This window comes from Rhinopithecus bieti, unplaced genomic scaffold, assembly GCF_001698545.2.
Source record: "Rhinopithecus bieti isolate Rb0 unplaced genomic scaffold, ASM169854v2 scaffold_5324, whole genome shotgun sequence".
Lineage (NCBI taxonomy): Eukaryota > Metazoa > Chordata > Mammalia > Primates > Cercopithecidae > Rhinopithecus > Rhinopithecus bieti.
Window position 1 is genome coordinate 1,060,736 of NW_016804869.1, and position 23,407 is coordinate 1,084,142.

General features: G+C 38.9%; 2 protein-coding genes across 2 annotated transcripts in view; one reads left to right on the forward strand and one right to left on the reverse strand.

Moving 5' to 3' along the window:
* TRHDE (thyrotropin releasing hormone degrading enzyme) overlaps positions 1-6,495 on the reverse strand; it is a 419,741-nt gene extending 413,246 nt beyond the window's left edge. Inside the window, exon 1 of the mRNA XM_017870740.1 lies at positions 5,478-6,495. Within this exon, the coding sequence (XP_017726229.1) occupies positions 5,478-6,385 (908 nt within the window). The 5' untranslated portion in view covers positions 6,386-6,495. The remainder of the gene's footprint in view (positions 1-5,477) is intronic.
* LOC108528756 (uncharacterized) lies at positions 6,470-16,017 on the forward strand. Its single transcript, XM_017870741.1, has 2 exons — positions 6,470-7,220; positions 14,318-16,017. The coding sequence occupies exon 1, from the start codon at positions 6,700-6,702 to the stop codon at positions 7,012-7,014; it is 315 nt and encodes a 104-aa protein (XP_017726230.1). The 5' UTR covers positions 6,470-6,699; the 3' UTR covers positions 7,015-7,220; positions 14,318-16,017.
* The last annotated feature ends 7,390 nt before the right edge of the window (positions 16,018-23,407 follow it).

Sequence of the window (23,407 nt, forward strand, 5' to 3'; positions counted from 1 at the left end):
ATCCAAAGCAGATAGGCTCAGTTTGGAGTTGCATTGAATAAATAAAAACAAAGGCAACTGCACAGGCAACAAAGCAAAAAATAGACACATGGGATTGCATCAAACTAAAACGTTTCTGCACAGCAAAGGAAATAAACAATAGGGTAAAATAACAACCTATAGAATGGGAGAAAATATTTGCAATCTGCACATCCGATAAGTGATTAATTACCAAAATATATAATGAAATCAAACAATTCAATAGCAAGAAAAAACAAAACCTGATTTTTTTAAGTGGGTAAAAGATCTGAATGAAAATTTCTCAAAATAAGACATACAAATGGTCAATCGGTATATGAAAAAATGTTCAACATCACTTATCATCAGGGAAATGCAACCACAGTGAGATGTCAACTCACACCTGTAAGAATGGTTATTATCAAATAGACAAAAGATAACAACTGTTAGCAAGGATGTGGAGCAAAAAGAACCCTTGTACACTGTTGGTGAAAATGAGTACACTGTAAATTAGTACAGCCATTATGGAAAACAATATGGAGGTTCATCAAAAAATTAAAAACAGAACTACCACATGATCTGGCAATCCCACTACTGGGGGATTATATATCCAAAGAAAAGAAATCATCATGTTGAGGAGATATCTGCAATATGTTTATTGCAGCATTATTCACAGTAGCCAATATACAGAAGGAACCTAAGAGTTCATCAATGAATGAATGAATTAAAAAAATGTATACATACACTAAGGAAACACTATTCAGACAAACAGAAGGAAATCCTGTCATTTGAGACAACACTGATGAACTGGAAGACTTCATGTAAGTGAATAAGCCAGGCACAAAAAGACAAATATGGCATGATCTTAGTCATATGTGGAATCTAAAAAAGTTGACCTCATTGAATTAGAGAGTAGAATGATGTTTACCAGATACTAAGAGGTTAGGGGAAGAATGGAGTTGAGGAGTTGCTGGTCAAAGGATATATAATTACTTAGATAAGAGGAATAAGTTCAAGGGATTTATTGTAAAGCAAGGTGACTATAATTAATGACAATATATTATATTCTTGAAAACTGCTGAGAGTAGATGTTAAATATTCTCACCACAAAAATAGCTATATGAGGTGATGCATTTGTTAACTAATGTTCCAAATGTATGCATACTTCAAAACATTAGGTTACACATGATAAATACATATAATTTTATGTCAATTAAAATAATTTGAAAAAAACTGTACATTTGATTACTATCCAGGGTGATCAAATCGAATGGCACTACAGGAAACACAGCAAGACAAACACCAATTGCATAAATTTTCTCCCTGAGTGAGTCATTATTAAATGGTCAGAGCTTTTTTTTTTAGTAAACATTGTCTAGATATAGTTTACTGGTAACATTTTGAATTGTGTTCAAAATCCAGCACTGAACTCAGTTTTGCCATATGGTTATGTGAGCCTGACACAAAAACAATGAGCTAAGTCCATTAAGGAATCAGAAAAGAGTTTTTACAGAAACAAATGGTTCTCAAAGATTTTTTCAGTTCACAGTCCTCTATAGAGGGACAAAAAGCGATATACTCCTACTTGCTCATGTTAAGCTATCTTCTTACCAGAGTGAATGAGAGAAGCGAAGCTGCTTTCAATCTAAAAATAATGTAGTGAATTGATTGTTTGTATTAAATACCATGAGTATTAATTCATTCTGAGAAAATTACAAGGCATCGGATCACACAAATACCACAGTAGAGCAAATGCCTACCCAGAGATAAAATCCTCCACTCTTTCCCCTAGATTTTTGCAAAAGGATGGTCCCAATTCTCTTTGAGAACTACCACTATTATTTTCCCATTTTACTTGGAGATTATTGTTTCTCTCTAAACAATCCTTTATAGAAAAGGACCTCCTATTTTTAACATCGTCTCACTTTGGCATGTTATAGACCCTGTCAAAGTTGGTCAAAGAAAACCGGTCTCCCTTTTGAAAGTGAATAAAATGTTCTTTATCTTGGCTATATTTCCCTTTCAATTCAACCATTTGGATCTAAATTAAGGTACCCTACTTTGAACATGGGTGTGCCCACCATCTGGTTACCCAAAAGTGGCAATTATTTCAGGTAAATGAACATTTTACCTAAATCTAAGCAAGCATACTCTCCTGTCAAAGACTACAGCATAAATACACACCCATTTTTATCTGCCTGCTGCACACCTAGTTGATGAAAAAGTGAGTATGTATTCTGCCTAATTTACTTCTTGGTGTGTAAACATGTTGATTTTAAGAGAATTTATTTTCAATATTCAACAAGTGTAGGAACCAAGGGTAGAGAACTTGTCTCAACTTGGGAAACCTTGGGCTTCGGGGGGGAGCTTGTCTTCTAACCTCTGTATACTACAGTATGGAAATCAGGAAAAGCAAGTCTTCCCAGCTGTACAAAGCCAGGCTACCTACGACACCCAGCAGGGGATAAAACCTTCCAGAGGTCCAAGGTATATAGCACACAGTGGAATCTAATTTCCCTGCTGTCACCAAAATTATTTTGCTCAGGCCTCTGAGAAGCAAGTTGAAGAATCAGACTGATAGGATTTTAATGAGTTAGTATTTCCACATAGGCTGAGAAGTGAACTGTATTGTAGTATTGTTCTTTTAAGCATTTCAACTTGCTCAATATGACTTCCTCATCAGATTAAATATTTGTTTTTATCACAGAAATTATCCTATAATTAAATTGGCAAAATTGTATCTAACTAAAGACTAAAATTTTTAATCATTAATCTAATGAAAATTCAGTGTTCGCATCTGTGTCCTACTTGAAAGTGGGTTTTAGAATGCCAATTTACATTGCATTTTGTGGACAAAATCATCACCAATAAAAGTCCAACCGTAGCTGAGATGCTGATAAGAGTCTGTTTAAAAATGCTCCAAGTGGCTATAGTAACAAAACAAGTTTGATAAATAGAAAGTTTACATAACTATGAAATGGTTTATTAGATTTATTTCTTTTGCTTTATCAACTCCAGTAGAAACATCCAAGAAATTATGAGATTTAGTCTAGTAATAATAATGAGGAAGGAAAAAAAATGAGGAACAAAGACTTTCTCTAAGATGCTGTATAGAAATAAAACAATCCTGGGATTTTCAAAACACTGAGTTCTGCATTTCTATTGGGATGATGAGTTTAACTATATGTGAACTAGGTTAAACTTCCAACCAAGTTATTTACTTCTTTGAGGAAAACTGCAAGATAGAGTTTGAATATAAATATGCACTAGGGGTACAAGAAATCAGTTACGGGTCAAGCAGAAACATCTGGTCTTTTTAAGAGTCCTGTTAATTTGAAAGCATTGACCAAAACAAGCTCAGTTCTGCCAAACATATTTTGGAATGGCTCAAAAAACGGAATTTGTCGAAAGCATTCGTTTCACCAGAGCAAGATGTGTCAGTAATGATATGCAACTCCCACTATTGACATTTTGACATAACAAGCTTGTTCCTAAACATAGCATGCAAATTTGTTTTCTATGCCTTTCCCCCAAATTTGATATAATTCTGGGTTTAAAAAATATTTTTAATTTGTATTCTTTAGAACGTGTCGGAGGAAGTGGTAGAAGGGGGTTTAAATTATCTATATCTGATGTCAGGAGTAAGACAGTGAATAATTTGTACATTTACTTATAGGAGGTTTTAACTATCATACAACTACTAAAGCATTGGGCATTTTATTTATAGGAGGTTACTTCATAGAACTCTATAAATAATAAAACTTCTGTTTACTTTCACAACACATTGCAATGTCCCCAGCCTCTTACACAATAACTTCTTCTGAGAGTTTCCAAACACCATAAGCTCTGTCTGGTCCAGGGATTAGAGAACCAAAGTTCAAGTCCTAGCTCTCCACTGACAGGCCTGCTCACCTCCAGGGCCCTGGGCTTCTCTGAGCCCATTTTCTGCTGTTGTGAGAATCACCTGAGAAAAGGAGAGGCTCTGCCTCATTACTGATCTGCAACCTGCCTCCTCTTCTAAAGTTCTTGGTTTAATTTTTAAGCTCACTTTGGTTGTTCATCTGCCCTATAGTCATTTAATTAATCGAAGTTATTTTAGCAATGAGGGAGTTAGAGCAAAGAACAAGAATCACTTATTCATTCAACAGTATACCTGAGAGCTTACTGCCACAAGACACTCGTGAGAGCTGGCATTTATGGTGGATACTCTATGTGCCAGGCACAGGGGTAAGTAGTACTTTGTAATGCATTCACTCACAGATGTCTACACCAATCCTACAAGTAGAATATTATTATTGGTATCCCCAAGTTAGAATTAAAAGTCTAGGCTCAAGAGCCAAACTCTCTGGGTCTAAATCCGTACTTTGCTCACTCTTGGTGATTTTGGTCAAGCTATGTGACCTACCTGTGCCTCCATTTCCCCGCCCGTAAAATAGGGAATGCTGATAATGCGTCTACCTCATAGGGTTCTTGTCGGATTGAGTACATGGGTGTGCAATAAGCACTAGAAAACGAAAAGGTTAATTACCTTCTTCAAACCTTCACCACAGTTAGATGAACAGCAGAGATTCGAACTCGGTTCTATTGGATTATGAAGTCTGAGCTCTAAACAAGTGGTGAAAAGCTCCACGGACTTTCAGATTTTTTTTTTTATAAAAATACCAAAGTACCCAAATGTGAAATGCGCCAAAGATAGTAACAAGACATTTGAAACTGACTACTAGCTTTCCCACCCTTGACCACTGGAATCATCTCCAGAGGCAGCAACTCATGAACAAACAACATGAGTCTCCCTGCCTCAGCACAGAGCTGGCAGCGCCCGCGAGGTCACTTATCGCTGGCTCTGACCTTGGCAACCTCCACCCGCGTCCCGGTCCCCTCAGCCTATCTCTGAAAACCACTATTTTCACTCCGAATCTCAACTTGAAGTTTGGGGAAAGTTTACTCAGCCAAAGCCCATCCTCTGCTCTGCACCTGGCAGGGGACTACTAATAGGCAGGGGAGATGGGCATGTGAGCGTGGGGGTGGAGAACGGTGTGTCCCTGACCTGCCCTGACAAGCTAACCTGGATGCTCTGTTGTCTTGGCCTTCAGCGCCACGTATTTTCCCTCGACAGTAACTTGGCAGGCTTTTCATGTCACTCTGGCATCGCTCAGATTATCAGTTACCCTTCAGAAAAAGGGCCCTGCGTTTCGATGGCTAAGGAACTTTGACAGGAAGAGGAGAGGTCCTGACTAGAGGAGGGGGCAGCATTCATCTTTTGGCACCGGCTAGTCAGTTTGCGGAGTTGGCTGAAGTGAGACCTGGAGGCATCTGGGAGACCCCGGGGTTCTGACTGCCCTACCCTGCTTTCGTTTCCTTCCCCCACCCCTGGCTTCCGGAGTATTGGAAGCCAGCTGGGTCCCCGGGGTCTCAGGCCGCCCAGAGGTTCGAGCCGCGCGGCGGGGTGGGGCGGCGCGGGGCACCGCCTCCCTCCATACCTTCTCTCCCCGTGGAGCACATAGGAGCTGCGGAAGAAGCCCAGGAGCTCATTCTCGATGAGCGCGTTGTAGATAATCTTCAGATTGTAATTCCTCTGCGCGTCCAGTGTCCTATTCAGCACCACCACTAAGACCTGGGTTTGCGGGTAGAGGAAAAAACCGGCCACAGGGACAGCCCCAAACGCCCTGTCCTCAGCCAGCTGCACTTTCTCCACCGCCACTCGGGAAGCGTGCAGCACTACGTAGCGGGTGGCGTTCCGGCACGCGATCTCCACGTTGACCTCCCCGGAGAAGGTGAAGTTCTCCATGAAGGCGGTGAGCATCAGATTGTAGTGCAGTGGCTTCAGGTGGCCGGACAGGCGCAGCTGCGTCCACGGCTGCCACGGCTCCCGCTCCTCCTCCGACGGCTGCTGGGCCGACGGGGTCCCCGGACTGGCCACCCCACCCGCATCAGGCTGCAAGGAGTCCCCGCCTGCATGGTGGTTGCGCCGGGCCGATCCGGGGAGGCTCCCGTTGCCGCCGCGCTCCGGAAAGCCTGCGGGGCCACCTTCGGCGCCTGGCGTGGCACTCGCCCCGCACTCGTCGAAGCGCAGGCTGAGCAGCACGGCGAGCATGGTGACCGCGAGCAGTGCCACGAGGGACACGGCGAAGGCTAGCACAAGCCGCTTGTGTACCGCGATGTGGCGCTCCGTGGTGCGGGGTCGCACTCCCACTGAGTCTGCCCACGGGTCGGAGAGCCCCCTGCCGCCAGTCCGAAGCGCGGCGTCGTCTTCCCCCATCCTGGCAGCGAAGGGTGAGCTGCTCTTCTCGGCCCCTCCTCCTCCTCCTCCTTCTTCTTCTTCCTCTTCTTTTCTTCTTCTTCTTTTCTTCTCCTCCTCTTGCTCCCCCAGCTCGCCGTCCAGGGCCATCACACCGCCTCCTCCTCCTCCCCCGCCCCCTCCGGCACCCCCCGCGGGCTGGCCGCGCGGGCCACCGCCAGAGCAGGCATCGGAGAGCGCACGCGGGCCGAGGGCGCGCGACTGGGGATGCTGGCCCGGGTTCTTTTAAGACGGGTTCTGGCCACAAGCGACGGCAGCTTTCGCGACCCCCATCAGCCCCGCCTCACTCCGGACACGGGCTGCCGAGGCGCCGGGCTGCGAGCTCTGGGACGCGCCCAACTTGGAAAGCGTCTTGCTTGCCCAGGGCGCGCTACTTCTCGGGCGAGCACCCGGCGCCGGAGCACATGCTGCCCCCGCCCCTGCGCGCCTGCGACTCCCGGCTCTCCCTCCCCTGCGCCGCGCTCTCGCCTCGCTTTCCGCGGGAGCCTTCCAACCGGTCCTCGGCTGGGGAGAAGGACGGGAGCGGTGGGAAGAGCGAGGGTGTAGAGAGGGAAGTTAGGGCTTCCGCTTTCTCCCACCACTCCAGCGGCGGCGTTCAGTCCTCTGGGTGGAATGTGCTCTCAGCGGCAGTGACGGCGGCCACAGCACTGGAGGCACCCGAGCCATACACCCTGCAGCTGGAGAGGAAAGGATGGCCGAGGTGGGAGAGACTAGAGTGAACCAGCAGGAGGAAGTCCTAGGGCCGCGAAGCTACAACGGAGATCTGTCCTGGAAAAGCCTTCTCCACCCTGGGCACTTTAAGCGGCGGTGGCGGCAAACGGCAGGAGGTTGCAGACCCGACAGCGAGTCTGCCTCATTCCAGTCTTGCTCTGCCCTCCGGAGATGACAAGTGAGAAAGAAGTGTCCGGCCGGCCATCCCCTTCAGGTAGATGAAGCTCTGGGTTTGCTCCATATCCCCAGGGGGAGAGCCGAAATGCGTATGTGCGAGCGCGTGTGCATGTGTGTGCGCGTGTGTGCGTGTGTGTATATACACGGGCTCCGGTTTTAGATTGCCAGGGCTACTCCAGCTGCATTGAGGGACTGAAACTCCCCGAGAAAGGCAAAGGAGAGAGAGAGCGCGCGAGGAGGCAGGAAAGGCGGGAGGGAGGGGAGCGACTGAGCGGCAGAGGCAGGCACTGGGAGATTAGAGAGCTTTTCTCCGCTCTGTCACACCAGACACCCACAGCCACAGAGGGGGTTGCTGAGCCGCCTGCAAGAAGTACATTGTAAATCTTTAGCGCAACAAGCCCCACAGTCACCCCTCTTCCTGACTCCTCAGCCCCACCGCGCCCCACGGAGAGATCCTAGGAGCCTTTGGCTTTTAACATAGAGAGCAAAAGAAGATCCTGCTAGGGAGATGTGGCTGTGTCAGATTTCACATCAAGCTCGCCAGAGGATTTGGAGGATTGTATGTAAATTGAAGTAAATTCTCCAAAACCTGACTGCATACATTACATTATACTGCGCGATGTGTCCAGGTGTGCAGTACTAAAATAATGGTTAGCAATGAAGCATTAAAATCCTCCGGAAGTAAAGGCCAAAGCAAGGTGATGTTTTCCCCATAGGATAATTTCCATCTTTAGATTGGGGAAATGATTAAAACACAATGCCTACAGTTTGGTCCTAACATTCAGGACCAAAAGCTTGAGATTGAGAAAAGCTGGGCTATGAGCTTAGTAAAACAGTGAACGAATACATTCCATGATTGGTCAGTTTTTCATTTCACCTAGCCATAATTACTTTCTTGCAGCTTTCCAGTGTTACCATGAACATTGTTTAAACTTTGTTAGGATAGTTGTCAATAGACAGTTTGCTGACAGCAGGCAGCATCAAAATAGGTTCATAGCCCATTGGCTGGTTATGGACTCTTGTCTGAGTTTATTGGAGTTTAAAATTATAGTGCAGAGTATGTATAAGTATGTAGGATATCCAACCCTCAGCCTTTGTGTGAAGAACTCTAATTGGAACAATATTCAGAAAACAGCCACCCCAGAGGTGACAGCTAAGAAGCAGGAGTCTCCAGTGTTTAATAAAACAAAGTGTGATTGGCTTATGGGTTAATTTAAAAAGTGAATAATAGAAAGAAAATGAGGTAATTCCTTTTTACATGTTTCTTTCATGTCTTCAAATCTTGAAGGCATTTTACAAATCATGTCCATAGCTATTTTCTTACAAAAAGAAACAGTTAATGCTTCTGGCTTTGGAGTACTGAAAATAGGCAATTAAAATATTGTGTTTGGCTTTAAAAGCTTGACCAAAGAGACCAATTACATATTAACCTTAGCCTGATAACCACTAAAAACACAGCCCTGCTCGAGGAAGCCCTTTTTCATTTATCCCCAGATGGGATACATGCTTAATGCCATGCATTCTAAATGTCCATTTGAATCATTTTTAAATGATGATGAAAATAAGTGCCAGGGTGGGATTTTTTAAGCATGTTGTATGTGGGCCGTTAGCAACAGACCAAGGGAAATGCCACATTCTGTTCAAGTTACTTTTTTCTGCTCTGTTTTTAAATGTCTGTGCTCTTGCTGTCCATATGCATCTGGCTATATGCATTTTAAGAGTTGAGGAGCTGGGGTTCCTTGGTTTGTTTTCACAGAATCAGGAACTATAGTGCAAGCAAGTAAGAGGAGCCCTGAGATCCTCAGCAGGTCACCAGACTTCTCTGACTTTAGGGTTTTAAACTGGTAATTCAGTATTACTGATCCAGTAGCCATGGATTTAGTGCACTTGTTTATCAGAGGCTTCTGGAATCCTCCCCCCCCCGGAGTCTAAGAACCACTGCCTAAAGGAAGAAGTTACCCACTAAGGGATCTTTAAGACTTTCTCTTTCTAAAACATTAGTCAAGAAAAGATTCAAAGAAGGCATTTTCTGTTTGCCTTTTTAAAAAAATGTGTACAAATTTGTGGGATACATGAGAAATTTTGTTACATACACATAATGTTTATTTGTGTAGTGATCAAGTCAAGGTATTTAAAGTGTACATCACCTGAGTATAATACATTTTTGCAAGGTATAGTCACCCTATTCTGCTGTCAAACATTGAACAGCTAGATTCCTTCTGTCTTACTGTATGTTTGTACCCTTTAACCCAGTTCTCTTCATCTTTCCCCTTTCCCTCACTCATGGTCTCAGTCTGTTATCTCTTTCTTCTCTTTACCTCCATCTATTCTTCTTTGTATTTTATCAATGTGTGTATGTACTTCTGAAAATTACTACAAGGAAAGTCTCAAATATTTCTTACTAGCTCATGGATTCCCCTTAAATGTAACTTAGCATAATAAAACTTACTATCAAGATCAAGTAGGTAAATATTTCCTCCTTTCATATCAGTGTTACAAAGGTTTTCAGTGAGTTTTCTTTTCTAAATTTCTAAAAGTATATAGCACACTTTCCCAAAGAAGCAAGCACTTTAGTAAAATAATTTTTAAATATTATTTTTCTAGAGAATGTTCATTCTACCTTCAAAGCAAAAGTGGAGGGGTGAAATTTCAGAGTGTGCACCTCAGAAAAATATTAAAGACATAATTTACTAATATTCCTTTTTAAAGTTGCTTTCAGTGTTATGGGTCACTGGATTCGAGATAGGTTTGATTTTGCCAATACTAGAGCCATGTGGTGCTGTAAACAGGGAAATTAAACTTCCCGAAGTACCTGATGCTTCTCTCAGAAACATGTTTATTTGTTAGGATAATTTTATGATTACTTTATTTAGCTAATAAATATCACTAAAGTCATGATGTGGCCATATTTGATTCAGGGGCTTGTAAAAGTAAAAATTTTTTGTATTTAATATACATGAGGCCAAACAGAAGTTGTTTTAAATAAAATCTACACCTTGGTCCTGAAATGATCAAAATGAACTATCTTCGGTGAATGTATTGGCTTCAGGGTCTTACTCTTTGATTGTTTACAATTTAACTGCCTTTTTTTCTTTTCTTTTCACACTGGTTTGTATATAGAAGCACACAGTTAGGTGTCTTTGGGTACTCAGTCTCTCCACATGTGAGTAAAACCTCATGTCCAGAAACAGCTTGGCTCGGGAGAAAGAGCTAGATCCTGATCACCTTCATCTTCCTCCATTGTCCTAACCCAGTTACTTAATGGACTCAATTTCTCAATGTGTTAATGTAAAGGAATTAGATTTGGGGGTATCTTTCTGCTCTGGACTTCTGTGAAAAATATACAGAAGCTAATATACTACCCTCTTTATGTTCTCAAAAAATATTTAATTAATCTTCATGAAAAGCAAAAAAAAAAATTCAATTAAAAACTAAAACTATAATGGGTAAATAAATTTTATAAAAGCACACTGTACTAGAAAAAGTACAGGGGAAGCAAACAAATCTTACTATCTGGCAGTCAAAACTAGGCTGATGTATCATATGAGAGGGATATGTTTCTGAAGACCTCCCTCAACTGGAAACCAATATGAAAAAAGAATGGTGAAGTTTCTGTTTAGCAGCTGAAGTGGTGCCGCCATGTGGCAATAGCAAAACAGCAGTTTGAAATTTGAAACTGATCATTTGATGAAATGTTTAATTTAGAGAAATTAACATTACTGCCAAGTTTATTAATATTTTTATATTGCAAACTTTCAAAATTTTATAACATTTGACCCACTGATCTGTTGACGTTGTGGGGTTTCAGATAAGAACTACCCTTCCAGACAGAACATTCCTCAAGATCTTGAAGATGAGGAAAGAATTATTTAAAATTAGCTATAATTGAGATAGTGAAATTTCATGATTTCTGTAGTTTGTCACAACAATTAACACCTTCATTTAACTGTTAATTGTCTGACTTGTTATTTAAAAGGATTAATCTAAATGGAATGTACATCTAAATTTGATTATATCTTTTACCTCATAAAACCTGTGAAACCATGAATTTGTTTTATCTTTTTTCATTTTTTATTTTGCTTTTATTGTATTTATTTTAGAGATTAGGTCTCACTCTGTCGCCCAGGCTGGAGTGCAATGGTGTGATAAGAGCTCATTGCAGCCTCGTACTTGAAGTTGTTTTTAACAGAAACATTTCCTAACCTATTAATATAATACTATGTGTTATTAGTCCCAGAAAAGTCTCCTGAGTATGTTTATACCAAGCTAGAACAAGCCTCACAGCATAAAATGGATATCTCTAGAGAACAAATGTAAGGAAAAGAGTGACCAAATAATTCAAGGATCATTTCCAATTTTAGCATTACATGTTATATCCAAAGAAAGAATTAGTATCTCAAGAAAGTTATATCATTATTTGAGGGGCTCTAATGCTAGGTTAAAACGCTTTAGCATTCACTGTAGTCTCTTTGGTTTATGACTTCTATAAGAAAGCTCTATAAAAAGGCAAAGTTTATATCATGGAAATGTTTACAATTTGTTCATGAAACATGCAAACATAATATAGACCAAAGTCTACAAACAATAGAAATTAAGTGTTGTTCCGGAAATGTTTCCATTGAACTAGTTAATTTGTCTAGTCACTCAAGAAATTGAAGTAGTGAATATACTCCTATAATTGTTACCATGAACTTAAATTGCTCACATCCACATTTCCAGATAAATATGGCAGGAAGAGTTAATGAAAATAATAATAATCGCTAAGATTTTTCAAGGGCTTAACTTGTGCCAAGTATTTGTCTAAGCATTTTATTCTGTCTTATGTAATCATGAAAGTCACTGCCTTCAGGTCAATGCTATTATTTCTTCCACTTGACAAATCAGGAAACTGAGGCTAAAAAAGATTAAATATCTTGGCCAGAGTCATTTAATTAGTAGATGGCAGAGCCATAATTCAAAGCCAGCAGGTCATTTCATTACCTTTACACTTAACCTTTATGTCATACTCCTTCCTGAAAGGTAAGCCAAATGTGAACTATCCAATTGCATAATGAATACTTGCTACATAAATTATGAAGTCAGTGCCAGGCACTATGCTAGGGATGTATCACTGAAGCAAACATGCCTGGTCTATACTCTCCTTGGAGAGGACAGTGCCTAGTACATGATAAGTGCTATGTATTTGTTGAATAAATGAATAGAGAATAATCTAGTATGACCCTGCCTGAACAGATAAATAATTATAATTTTGTAAGATAATGATAAAAAGAAAACCCGACAACATTATTACTCCTGGATTGAAAACTAAGTAATTGAAAGAGTTGACTATAGCTTATTTTCATACTGCAGAACAAGCAGTTTACATGCTTTAAGAATCTTACCTCTTCAATGCATCCAAAAATATATATTTAACCCAGGCTTATTTGACGGCACAAATTTACATAATTTGAATGGTGCCTCACCTATTTCAAACCATGAAAAGTATCTGCTTCAAAGGCACAATAGACAAATATTAATGTAAAGTCACATAAAGACATCTGCTTTATTTCATCCACATGTATCTTCTAGTCCATGTACTTTTTTCTGTCTTCCAATCATTTATTTCCCATTCTTTCATTTAATAATAAAATATTGTTTATCATTTAAAAACTTCGCTTACTACAGATAGATTCTGCTTACTACATACATGTTTATCAATATAGCTGTTTAAATGAGGTAATTACAGTATTTTCTTGAATCTGAGTAACAAGTGATTATTATAAATGGGTTGATGAAGAGACATTGGAAGAAATATGGTGAAATTTTTCTTTTAGATAATGAAATATCACTAGTATTGAGGTCATATAGCTGTATGTAAAATTTAAAAGCTAATTTTGAACTACAGTGTTTTCTTATTTTTAATGATGTATAACATAATATAAAATATATATAGTTTTGCTAAGTGAGGATTCTGGTCAAAGATACAGTCATGTTAACATGAGAAACACCCCTTCTGTTAGAGAATAGATCACAATGTGTGTATATAACAAATATACAACAATAATTACAATTGTTTTATTTTAAAACCTCACTGAATTCCTACTTTCAAACTACGGGAAAAGATGTATTCTGATTTTTTTCTTCAGGTACTAGATCTGTACATAAATAATACATTTTCTTAATCGTGAACTGAAAAATAGCTCTTCTTTGGGGGGAGGGGGATCTATGCCTTTTCCTTGCTTATATGCAGAGATGTTTGCTAGAAAATTACCAGTTTCTTCCACCACATGACACTATAAGAATCCTTCATGACACTATAAGAAACCACTTTAATTTCAGGTTTACACACCAAGGCTACACCAGCATCATATCATTTTTTCTTTCTCTGTACATGTTTTCCTGAGAGTATTGTCCCATTCACATCCCTATATATGCTCTGAAGTTGCTCTCCAGGTGCCTTGAAAGTTAGGTGAAAAATATATTTGGGGATCCAAGAATTAGTCCTGAAGTTCAAACAATTAGACTTTGGCTAAAATGGCTTTTTCTTGGTCATTAAAAAATGTATTTGTATGCTATAATTACAAATACTAAATCTAAATATGTTAGTATGCTTTGTATTATAAAGTTAAATATGTTGGGTCTGTTTTTTTACATTTATATTAACAACATTAAGCACTAGGCACTATACAAAAGATAAAAGAGAAACAGAGTTTATAACCAAATAATAATCATGGAGTCTGTATCTGGAAAGAGAAATAACTTTCCTCCAAAATAACTACACAAAAAGTTCAATTACTAATTCTTGAAAATAGCCAGCTGCTTGATGGAATGGAACTTTTGGATCTAGAACAGTCTCTATTAAATAAAAACAATGAACCTAAAGATGACTGTTTTGAGTTATTGGCATATTAAAATTTGGTATCACTTTATGAAATAAATTTAATTCTCACAATAGAATTGATGTAATATCTAACTTGCCTGTGATCTTCACTTTTGTCACTTTTCTCTTTGGTGCCACCTTGTGGGTCAGCCAGTAACAATACATATATAGGGTTTGGAGGGTTTTTAGGTTTTTAACTGTGCTTGTATTAAAGTTAGACTTACAAAGAAATGTGATACAATTCACATGTGAGGCAATTTTGTTTGTTTTCTCAGAGAAGCAACCACTTCACAAGAAGATTCTGAAGTTGGCCATTTTGAACCCCAGAACAGTTTCTCATAGATTAGAAATATTGGAATCTGCACAGAAATCGATATTCATTTACAAGATCATCATCAAGCTTATCTTGCATAACATAAGTGGCAAGCTCTGACTTGTGATTTTTTCATAAGAAAAATGTTTTTTAACTCAGTATCATCATTTCTACAACAGTGTCCCATGATCATTGATTCTAGGTGATTTGAAACACTGTTTAGTCCTGTTTTAGAAAAAGCTCCTGTATCTGATTTAGTCTCATATGCAGCTTACTTCTAACATCAGATTGAATTTGCATTGAGTTACCTTACTCAGTTTGTTTTTTAATTATGTTACACTTACAAGGGAATAAGGAAAAGTCAGTATAGTGTGTTGAAATGTCTTTTAATTGAGACAAACAGGAAATGTGTTATAGGTTCCCAAACCTTCTTCATGTATTAGAGGTGTTATAATAATCTTTTGAATAGCCAAGTGAAAAGGAATGGTTTCACCTGAACATGTTAGAATTTATTGCTACATTTTTTGTGTGTTGTGGTGGAGAAATAAATTTTTAAATTGCATTTATGGAGTCATTTCAGAACAAGTAGAAATCATATGTAATCTGGTCACTTTGAATGTGTAAGTGTTTGTATCTGAACTCCTCCTGCCCTATTAAGAGTTGAAGGTTGTACTATATGTTACTCAAAAAGTAATTTTCCCCGGATGTGCAATAAGGCCTCAGATTTGACCTATAACCTGAATGTCATAAGCTATCCATTATCTATGCTGGAAGCACACCACCACCAACAAAAAAATTTTAAGTATTTTTATAGGCTTGCTAAAATCCGATTATAGAACCAAGGCAGTCAAATACCATGAGTAAGACTGCAGAAACCCTAGAATTTAACTCCCTGGTTATTCTTAATGAGTGAATACTATGCTTTGTGTCTAAAAGCAATGTATTACACTTTCCAATTCAGGAAATGCATTTTAATTGCTATACCCATTGATACATCAATCTGTCCATGACATTCTGACATATATATCCAGTTTCCTATGGATCTGGTATAGGAGCAAATTAAAAGATACACTAGAATGGTAACATTTAATCTATAATCCTCCATTTAACTTTTATGTGGCTGTCACTGAACAAGTCCTGTCTTTAGGGTTGAACCAAAAAACAAAAACAAAAAAAAAACATGCACACACACTAGAGAAAGTGTGTTTTTTAACCTGGAGACTGTGAAAAGTTTTGACCATTCCCCACCCCATGCTTCAACTTTAGCTTTGATAGTGAGAGTATGTCTTCCTTCAGTTTAAGTTGAACATACTTCTGCATAAGACCCTCCAGAAAACCTCTTGAACACATACAGTTTTGGGGGCATTGGGGACTGAACTATGTACAAGTACGTGATACTTCAGCACACAATTCCTGGGATAAATTTTATCCTCTTCTCATTGTTATTCTTATTAACTACATGGGGTTTTTTAAACAAGTTACCAGAAGCAAAACACATTTTACCTTTACTCTGTTACATGTTTCAAATTAAGCAGATCCTAATTAATTGGGTTACATTATATAACAGTAGCCTTTTAATATAATATGGTTTTATGATCTCTCTTTGATTTTTCTTAAAATGAGACCACACTAAGCGGTGGCTCAAGCCTGTAATCCCAGCACTTTGGGAGGCCGAGATGGGCGGATCACGAGGTCAGGAGATCAAGACCATCCTGGCTAACACGGTGAAACCCCATCTCTACTAAAAAATACAAAAAACTAGCTGGGCGAGGTGGCGGGCGCCTGTAGTCCCAGCTACTTGGGAGGCTGAGGCAGGAGAATGGTGTAAACCCAGGAGGCGGAGCTTGCAGTGAGCTGAGATCCGGCCACTGCACTCCAGCCTGGGTGGCAGAGCGAGACTCCGTCTCAAAAAGAAAAAAAAAAGATTTTCTTGACATTTCTGAGAATTTCATTTTCAGTTTCAAGAAATTATTTATTCATTTAATCTTTCAATGTGGAAAAGTAATGAATATTGATTCATTTTTAGAAGCGCTAACATTCAACTAGGTAAACTTCATATGTGACGGCTATTAATGTTCTCCTTCATCTTCTAGACACAAAATCAAAGTTATTTAAAGTAAAGGATTTGTTTCAAATCAATGTATGTCTACAAGTTAACATTAATGTTTACAAACACTTTCTGTGATCATTGTATCTTATTTGGGTGTATATATGTCTTTATATCTATCTGTAAAGATATAGTTGCAAATAGATGAGAGATGAATGTTCATGTTTCTATATGGTCTGAATAAAAGTGTTATCACTATGCTAACCTGCAGTGTTATAAAATGCACCAATAGCTCTTTATGCCACTCCTTCATTTTCAGTGGTTACCAAGATAGTCAAATTAAACTGCTGATGTGATAATCATCCAAACATTTAATTCTAACACTAGGATTATAGACTTTTTTTATTTCTATGAGATTTACCTATAGTAGATTTCTGTTTAATGTTCAATGTTCTATAGCAGTTTCCTTTTAAATGTTCAGAGCAGGAGCTATACCCACTAGGATGTGCAAATAATCAAGTCTTAGCAACATTATAAAATATAATCCACATTATGAATCAAACAGAACGAGCCTTCAGATCTGATTGCCTAAGGCTCAAAATGTTAATGCTCCTGAAACACCTTGTACATATTAGCTAGTTGAAATTGCATTAAAACAAGAGAACGAATTGTAGTCTTGACCTCAGTCTCACTTCACCAGTCTTTGCCTGCTCCTGCCAGCCTGAGAGGGGAGCTTCTGCTCTGTAGATGGATGGACAGCTGCTGATCTTCCCCTCCTGTCTGTTCCCACAATTCCAAAAGAATTAGGCCTGAGGAACTTTATCTTCTGGTGTTCTATTGTGAACTGACTTTATTAAATTTTTTCCAAAGTTCAGTGTTCTTCAGTTCTTTCTTGGGAGTGCAAATTGAAGAGACACAGAGTCAGTTCCAAATGAACTGAAATTGTTTTGCAAAAAATTAATTCAAACAATAATGCCATGGAAAAGCACTTTGAATTTTTCAATTCCCAGGCTATTGATTCTAAAAAAGAAACAATTCTAAATTATCCACATGCTCTCATTTATTAGTCTAGAGCTCTTGCCCAAAGAATTATTTGCCAAGGTAATATATAGAACATCAGGATGATTTACTTGCTTTTCTAATACCATTTTGCCCACAAACTCTATGGAACTGAAAGCATGTCAGCAGCAAAAGAAGGTCCACTAGCAGCTATAAAAGAGAGCTCACTAATGAACAATAAATATCTAAAAGTAAAAGGAAAGGAGCTGAATTCCATTTTCAAAAGCCAAACTTCTGCAGTAGGTAAATATCACAGATAGCATTGCTTATTATTTATAATCACCAAGAATAATCTATCATTTATTTAAATCCTCAAAATACGTCGCTGCCAGCCACATTTCCACCTGCAGAAAAGTTTGTTATGACTGCCTGGTTTTGAAAAGTCCAGACAACTTTACACTAAACTTAATAACGTTCATTTACTCAAAAGCTATTCTAAAATTGTGTAGTTAATGAACACTAAGTGAAAGTTAGTGCTTTAACTGAAAGATAATTTTCTATACCCTTTGGAGTCCAGTCCAGTACCATCAAGATCTGGGAAAATACAACTGGTAAGCACTTTGACTTTTCCTCAGAAAATCATTATCTACTTCCTTCATACTTACTTAACATCTCAAGAAGAGGAAAGAAAGGCAGGGGGAGGGGAAATATCTAAAATTTTAATCTAAATCTTTCTTAAACTGTGCCTTTCAAATACGTAAATACTGTGTGAAAGGGCTGTAAAAAGTAGTATCTAGTAATGACTTCCAACTCTGTAACTTGGTATAAGCCTTATGGAAAGTAATTTACCAACGGCTGTCAAAATTCACAAATCTAAAGACTGTGGCAAGACTCTTGAGATACCTTGTAACTATTGTCATGATTCTCTTCTACTAGAATGAAAGTTTCTTAAAGGGCAGGAAACACATATGTTCATTTCTGTATCCACAGAGCAAGCAAAAATTCTGAGACATACTGTTCTTCATATGCATATTTCAAATGAATGAAGGCTCCATTTGGTAGTATTTATCATCAGCTTCTTGGCCCTTACTACTCCCTTCTCTCATTTAAAGCTTGTGTCCTCTTCCCTGCCCAGCACTCTTTTGGTTGCATGCCTGATAAGGGTGCTCTTCAGCTTGGCCTCCTTTGACTTTATTCCTCCCCTGTTCTACTTTTAGAGTCTCAATAAACTCTCGTTTCTTATAGTGGAAAAATGCATTTATAAATCAAGACTGCGCATTGAATTTGCTCATTGCTGCTCAGGTGTTGTTGCTCCCACGTCCAGTTGCTCCCAGTGAGCCACTCTACTGGAGTTGGTCCCACAGCCAAGACCCTACTCTTCACTAGCTCTAGCCTAGAAACTTGTCACCAGAGCATTAATCTACATTTTGGAGAGGATTACCTACCAAAAGAACTGTATCATTTTTCCTGAATAAATAATATGTTCTAGAATCAGTGTGTGATCCTCTCAGCTTCCTTTTTGGAAACCAAATGATGGTTCTCCTGGAGAAATAATTCAACTAAATGTTGAAACAATTTAGGCTGTACAACAGAGTCATACTTGACAGAAAAGTTAGATTTTGAAATCAGCATATAAGATAAGAAGTACCTAATGTCAAATTTTCACTTGAAAAAAAAATCCTAAACTGTGTACACATTGCAGTAACCATGATTTTGCAGATCCATTCCTATACAGCAACATGTATATATAGATGTGCATAGAAAGTATGTGCCATCTTACAATATTTTCAGTATTTTAATTAAGTTGAATTTGAATAAATAAAATACTCACATGCTATAACTTGACTATTTTAAGAACACTGCTACCAATTCGCTACTATATTTACGTGATGCCTAAATAGCCAGCCAATGCAGAAAGGTCAGTTAGAAAATGATGCCAATGCTTGCTTTTCTTTCTTTCCATTGAAAGGGTGCCAGTGAGTGTCAGGGTCCACACAAAGTGGGAGCTGGAGTGGGCATGAAGGCAGTTTGACGGGAGTCAGGGTCTATGGAGGGAGGGCTGCTGAGCAGGGCAGAGGCCTGGTAGAATCAGATGCTTGGCTCCTCATAGGGAGTCCACTTTCCTAATGCTGGAGAAGGTACAAATATGGAAAGAGGAAAAGTTGAGGTGAATGATGTGGTATTAGATTGCAATTGGAAGAGTGGATATATAAGTATATATGACATGTAAATAAACATGGATTTAAGGGTCTGTCTGTATGTATCCATTGAAGGAACCTGGGAGCAACAATGCCTGAGCAGCAATGAGCAAATTTAATGCCCGGTCTCGATTTCTAAATGCATCTTTCCACTATAGGAAACAAGAGTTTATTGAGACTCTAAAAGTAGAACAAGGGAAAAATAAGGAGCTTTGAACATGTTGGGCCAGAAGGTAAGAAAGTTCTCAGAAAAACAATGAGAACATGACCAAATAATCCAGGAGCCACCTTGAAGGAGCTCCTACTGACCAAATCTGGAAAAACTTAAGCATAAAAATAAGTAATGAGAGTAATGGGATTATAATCCACTGCATAAAGAGGAACCCATGAATCCACAATTATATAATAAGTAAATAGGTAAATGGGAAGAAGATAAACGGTTAAGAGATTGGGTAAGAGATTATTTCTTAAATTAGAATGCCAAGTAATAAATACAAAAGGAATTCAAGCAAGACATCAATAAATGCTAAAATTAGTGGATGAAATGGAGATGAGAAACAGAATTTTACAGAGCTTCAAAGTATCTTTCTACAAAATGTTTAATTACAAAGGGAGAAAAAGTTAACGTTACAGTGGAGAAACCTAACAGACACTATCTGATGAAGCGATCAAAGTTAACACTCCCAGTAATTGGAAAAATCAATATCATACGTCACTTAATCAAATGCAATGAGAAAAACACAACATCACTTCTCTAAAATTTATAACCTGGTTATAATCAAGAGGAAACATCGGACAACAGAAATTTGGAGAACTTTTATTGAATAACTGACCTTCGAAAATGTCAAGGTCATGAAAGTCAACTAGAGATTGCAGAACTCATTCAGATTAAAAGAAGGTAGAAAGACATGGCAGACAATGGAGTGTAATGTCTTCTCCTGAACTGGACCTTTTTACTATAAAGACATTATGAGAACAATTGGCAAAACTTGAATCGGGTCTCTGGGAGAAGTATATTCAGAAGTCCACAATACTATTCATACAAAATTATTAAATTCATTCATGCAGATTTTCTGTAAGTTTGAAATTATTTGAAAATGAAAAAATAAAACAAAACCAACTTTATTCTTATTAATTCTTTTTTTAAGCTCTCACTGCAACTCTAAAGTTATACAAGCCAAGAAAGGAACATTAATGGGAAATTAATGACAGTATCAATAAAATGGAAAAGAAGATGAACTAATTACATAACGTCAACCAACCAGTTTTTTCAAAACAGGTTTTACTGTTTGGGGTTTGTCTACTCTGCTGGCATCCTGTAGGTACCAGCTTTGCTTATTCACATTTTCCCTTCACATAGCCTGTGTACCCATTTTAAACACAGCAGAAGATACTTTGAGAATACCTTCTGCACTACTTTTATCTTTCATTTTCTTTCCTTTTCTTACCTTCCTTCCTACTCTCCTTTATTTTTGGAAGCTGCAGTCACCCTACTGGAAGAACCTATTCTGAACATAAAGTAGTTTGCCTCATCCTGCTCATCCTCATGACAAATAGGTTAAGTAGCATCTGGTGAGACAAGAGAAAAGAATAACTACACATTTACTCTTCTGCACCCTCATCTTCTACCCAGCTGTCTCTCCTCCCTCTTCCTCTTCATCACTATTTCCTCCTTCTTTGGACCAGAGATTTAAACTGTCCTTAAAATTTATTAAAGAGAAGTGGACCTCCAGCAAATTTTCTTGCCCCTGTAATCTAAAGTATTCAAACTCCTCACTTGAAACATGAAAGAAAATCAGGGTGTAAACGTTCCCCTTTTTAAACTTTTTCATTTTCTCAACCATCTTCCTCTGCATTAAGTCAGGGCTTTGTAACAGTCTGCCACTCTAAACATCACTTGTCAGGAATGTGTGAAGTTATTAAAAGAGAAAGAACTTTAGAAGATCTAAATTCAAATTACCTTGACTACCATTCTTTAGTAATAAAAGGGGAGGTAGAAAGATTTAGACAACCATCAGATTGTCTAAAATCTCCAGCAATATTCATCCATCTAAAGCATCTGCGAAACAATGACCCCAAGTTATATTGGGAGAGATATTTTAGCTCTCTTGCCTGAAGCTAACTCACAGAAACTTGGGAAATGTCAAAAATCCCTTATTCGAAATGCTTGGGTCAAGAAGTGTTTTTGGATTTCAAATTCTGGAATATTTGCATATACATAGTGAGATATCTTAGGGGTGGGACCCAAGTATAAACACAAAATTCATTTATGTTTTATATGCCCTTTAAATACCATAGCCTGAAGGTAATTTAATATAATTTTTTTAATAGTTTTGTGCATGAAACAAAGTTTTGACTGTTTTGTTGACTGTGACCCATTACCTAAAGTCAGGTGTGGAATTTTACACTTGTGACCCGGAGTGCATCATGTTGGCATTCAAATAGTTTTGGATTTTGGAGCGTCAGATTTCAGATTTTTGGATTAAGGATGTTCAACCCGTATTAGATAGCCTGGTGCTTTTCTCCTCATAATCACTCCAATAATTATGAAAGGATAATCATAAAGATGGCAACAATTACAACAAAGATGATTTAAAAAATTAAGCCGGCCGGGCGCGGTGGCTCAAGCCTGTAATCCCAGCACTTTGGGAGGCCGAGACGGGCGGATCACGAGGTCAGGAGATCAAGACCATCCTGGCTAACACGGTGAAACCCCATCTCTACTAAAAAATACAAAAAACTAGCCGGGCGAGGTGGCGGGCGCCTGTAGTCCCAGCTACTTGGGAGGCTGAGGCAGGAGAATGGCGTAAACCCAGGAGGCAGAGCTTGCAGTGAGCTGAGATACGGCCACTGCACTCCAGCCTGGGCGACAGAGCGAGACTCCGTCTCAAAAAAGAAAAAAAAAAAAATTAAGCCACTTGGCAGCACTATTTGTGGCCTCATAAAAATGATTCCCAATGTCACAATTCCCTCTGAGATTCCCGCAATAAAAAACTATTGGAACTAGAACTGCATACCGTACTCACTGGTCATTTCCCATGATGCCATGTTCAGGCATAGCTGGTATGCGTGCTGTTTGCTTTCACCAGTGGAGCCATTCTCAGTAAGCTTCATCTCAGTGCTGATGACAGCCTGGGTCTGTTCTTCTGGCCCAGGATCTTCTCCACATCTCTCAAAGGACTGCAGCTCTCCTTAGATATTCTGTGTGCCACAGGAAGGGGCTTGGATGTGTTCCCCAATTTACAGCAATCTCTTTTCAACATGGTAACTAATGCAAGTATTAGACCACAAGGCTTCTCTTTGGAAACTTGTCCAAAGGAGGTTGTCATCTCTGTTATTCATTCATTCATTCGTTCATTTATTCAATAAATATTTATTAAGCAACAACTGTGTGCCACGTACTGTTTTTGGCATAGTGAACAAAACAGATTAAAACTCCTAATCTTGTGGAACTTGCATTGTAATAGGGGAGACAGACAAATTTTTTAAAAAACAAGTAAAATAGATAGGGAGAAGAAAAAGGAGATAAGGAGTGCTGGGCCCAGGAAGAAGGGTTACAATACTAAATATGATAATTAGGGAAGCCCTCAAATTTGAACAAGGATCTGTAGGAAGTGAGATATGTTGATATCTGGGGAAGAGGGAACAACAAAAGCAAAGGAATTGATACAGGAATGTCGCTGGTGTCTGAGATATGGCAAGCAGGTCTAGGTGGCCACAGTGGAGTAAAGTAGGAAAAAAGGAAAAGTAGGTAGGGTTGGAAAAATAATGGGGAGCCAAGACTGGATAAGGTTTTGTAGGCTATTGT